At 48.7% G+C, this 2499-nt stretch overlaps 1 protein-coding gene across 1 annotated transcript; it reads right to left on the bottom strand.

Moving 5' to 3' along the window:
• Positions 1-271: 271 nt before the first annotated feature.
• On the bottom strand, positions 272-2303 carry FIBRA_09513 (uncharacterized protein; the record flags this gene model as incomplete). The annotated part of the gene is made up of 3 exons (XM_012321805.1): positions 272-460; positions 512-705; positions 2108-2303. The coding sequence occupies 3 exons, from the start codon at positions 2301-2303 to the stop codon at positions 272-274; spliced, it is 579 nt and encodes a 192-aa protein (XP_012177195.1).
• Positions 2304-2499: the final 196 nt, after the last annotated feature.

Genomic DNA, 2499 nt, shown 5'->3' with positions numbered 1-2499 from the left:
TTTCACTGGGTTGTATCAGTGATGAAGATGAAACACAATGGAGATGAAACACGACGTAAGTAAAACATGATATGGATGAAACATGATAGATATGAAACACTGATGTAGGTGAAACACATCAGTTAATGGGATCAGTCATACAGTTACAGGGTTAACAACGAATAGTTAAGAAAGGAAAAGAAAGGAAAAGAAACCCCCCACTCAAGCTGTAACAGTAGGACTATAGTGTGTATAAGTCCTAGTACCAGTTAACAGTTGAAACTCCTGATCCTCAGTCATTAGGTCCCTTAACAAAGGACCCCCTCATCACCGCAAAGAGGGAGTGCTCATCAAAGTCATCGTCATTGAGGTCATCCAGGACACCCCCATGGAACGGGAGGATTGTTGAGCCAAAAAGGTAAGATTCAACTGCAAGGTTTGGAATGCCCAGTGTGGTGGTAGCCTCGCAGGAGCCTGGTGTCTGCAGACAACCGTAAGCGTTATCTGATGGATCAGATAATAGGGAACGCACCTCAGGTGTGACAAAGTTGCCCATGGTGGTATCAATACTGCTTCCCTGTCCCACAGGGTCGCGGTAGGAGAATGCAGGTAAAAGAGCACCCTCTCCATCGAGGGGGTTGGGTATATGTGGAGGGGCGTCAAGGAGACCCAGGAAGGGCTCCTCTCCAGCACCCCCAAAAGCAGTCCGAGACGGCAGATGTGACCCTGCTGGGTGTCAAGGTATGTACCCTTGACCCTAACCCTAACTCTAACCCCAAGACTCACTTGTAGTGGTAAAGGTGGTTGCAAGAGGTAAGATGAAGTCTTGTCTTGAGAGTTGTTAACTCAGAGAGAGAGTAGGATGAAGTAGGCGGGTCTTAGTTGTATAACCAAGATGTCCCTCTACGCTGGATTGCTCTGGTATTTTATATATGAGGGACCAGACCCCTAATACTACTGGTAGTACACCTAACACCTAGGATGACTGATGCTCGTAATACGCTATTGGCTACCTAAGAATACCTAGCACATGAACCATCGTCCTGTCCATGTGTTTGGTTAGTAGTCTGATGTGTGATGATCACCTAAACAACCGTATGTGTCTCTAGTACAAATGGGGAAATCTCGTGTGAACGTATGATTAGCACATTTGACCTGCTTCTGATAAGCTAGACACCTGACTAGTAACATGTCACCATGCATATCACTATCGTTATCTCTTTAGATATCTAATTGGATTAGATATAGATCATCTAGACGCTGGAGATAAGATAGGCACCATGAAATTCTGTGACACTGGGGGGTAAGGAGTGAATCGGGTGCTACTCTGGCCACCTGACTCAGAGGTCTGGCGGCTCATAGGACGGGGAGTCCTATCTTTGGTGGCGGTCTGGTGAGCTCCAGTAGGGAGGGGAGTAGTGGGGAGGTGAGACATAGGTGGGCACGTAAGAGAGATGGTGGTGGTAGGAGTTCAAGAAGCAGTGGAGCAATTCGCACTCAGATGAGCTCGCATCTTACCTACAATGAGTATGTGTTGCCATGCTACTGGTTATTGACAATCACACACAAGTCAGTTTATGTCTCGTCTACTTATAAATAAATAACTCATTTCCAGCCTTATTGCCAATACATGCCATCATATACATTGTGACTCAGGTTTTGCTGATGGAGATCTTCCGAGGGCTGGAGAGCGAGCAGCTAGGTCAGTCATCTTATATCGCGAAAGGCTGCCCACAGTAATTAGGCTGAATAGTACAGCATGTTCCAGTACACGAGTTTCAAGTCGAAACGAGTCTGAAACTCCCGCAAAAATTCTCTCAATCTCAACAGCCTCCTCCGCATTGATTTCTCTCGTGTACTTATAGACTCAGACCGTGGACGTCGTCATCAACGCTGCTGTGCTCTCTGAGGCTCTGCAACGCTCTCTCATCTCATTTCCCTCCCGCTCTCTCGCTGCTTCGACGCACACCGACCGTCCTGCCTGTTGACCGCTCCTCTCCCTCCTCGCTCCTCTCCCGCCGCACCCGTTCTTGGGGGGTCCCGCTCACGCCTTTCCGCACCCGATGTAGTCAGTCGAGTTCCTCGAGCACTGCTCGCATTATCAGCGCCCGCGTGCGGAGGTACTCACGCTTTTGCTTCAGTGACTTCTTCAGCGCACTGACGCCATGTTTCTTATAAAAAGCTGACAAAATTGGCGGCATCTGTGGACAATCCCCCGGATGCGGGCCATCAAGGATGGCGTGGTTAACGTTTTTAGCGTTCCACTTGTCCAACGCCGCCACGTAGTTGGCGTAGTTCGTTTCATCTTGTCGCCGGAGGGCCATTTCTTCTGGGGAAGGCTAATGAAATACCTGCCTATTAGTGCAATGCTGGCAAGGACAGCAAAGAGACTACACACCGGCTCGGTATCTGAAAGTGAGAAATATGTCTAGTTGCCGCGCAAGCACCACACGTGGATAGTAATACGCACGATCAGCCAAGGATCAGGTTAACAGCACGACGGAGTATCTCCCTGTGAGC

This window comes from Fibroporia radiculosa, assembly GCF_000313525.1.
Source record: "Fibroporia radiculosa TFFH 294 genomic supercontigs, scaffold59744, whole genome shotgun sequence".
Lineage (NCBI taxonomy): Eukaryota > Fungi > Basidiomycota > Agaricomycetes > Polyporales > Fibroporiaceae > Fibroporia > Fibroporia radiculosa.
Note: the sequence above shows the minus strand (reverse complement) of the source record. Positions and strands in the feature narration are given on the sequence as shown.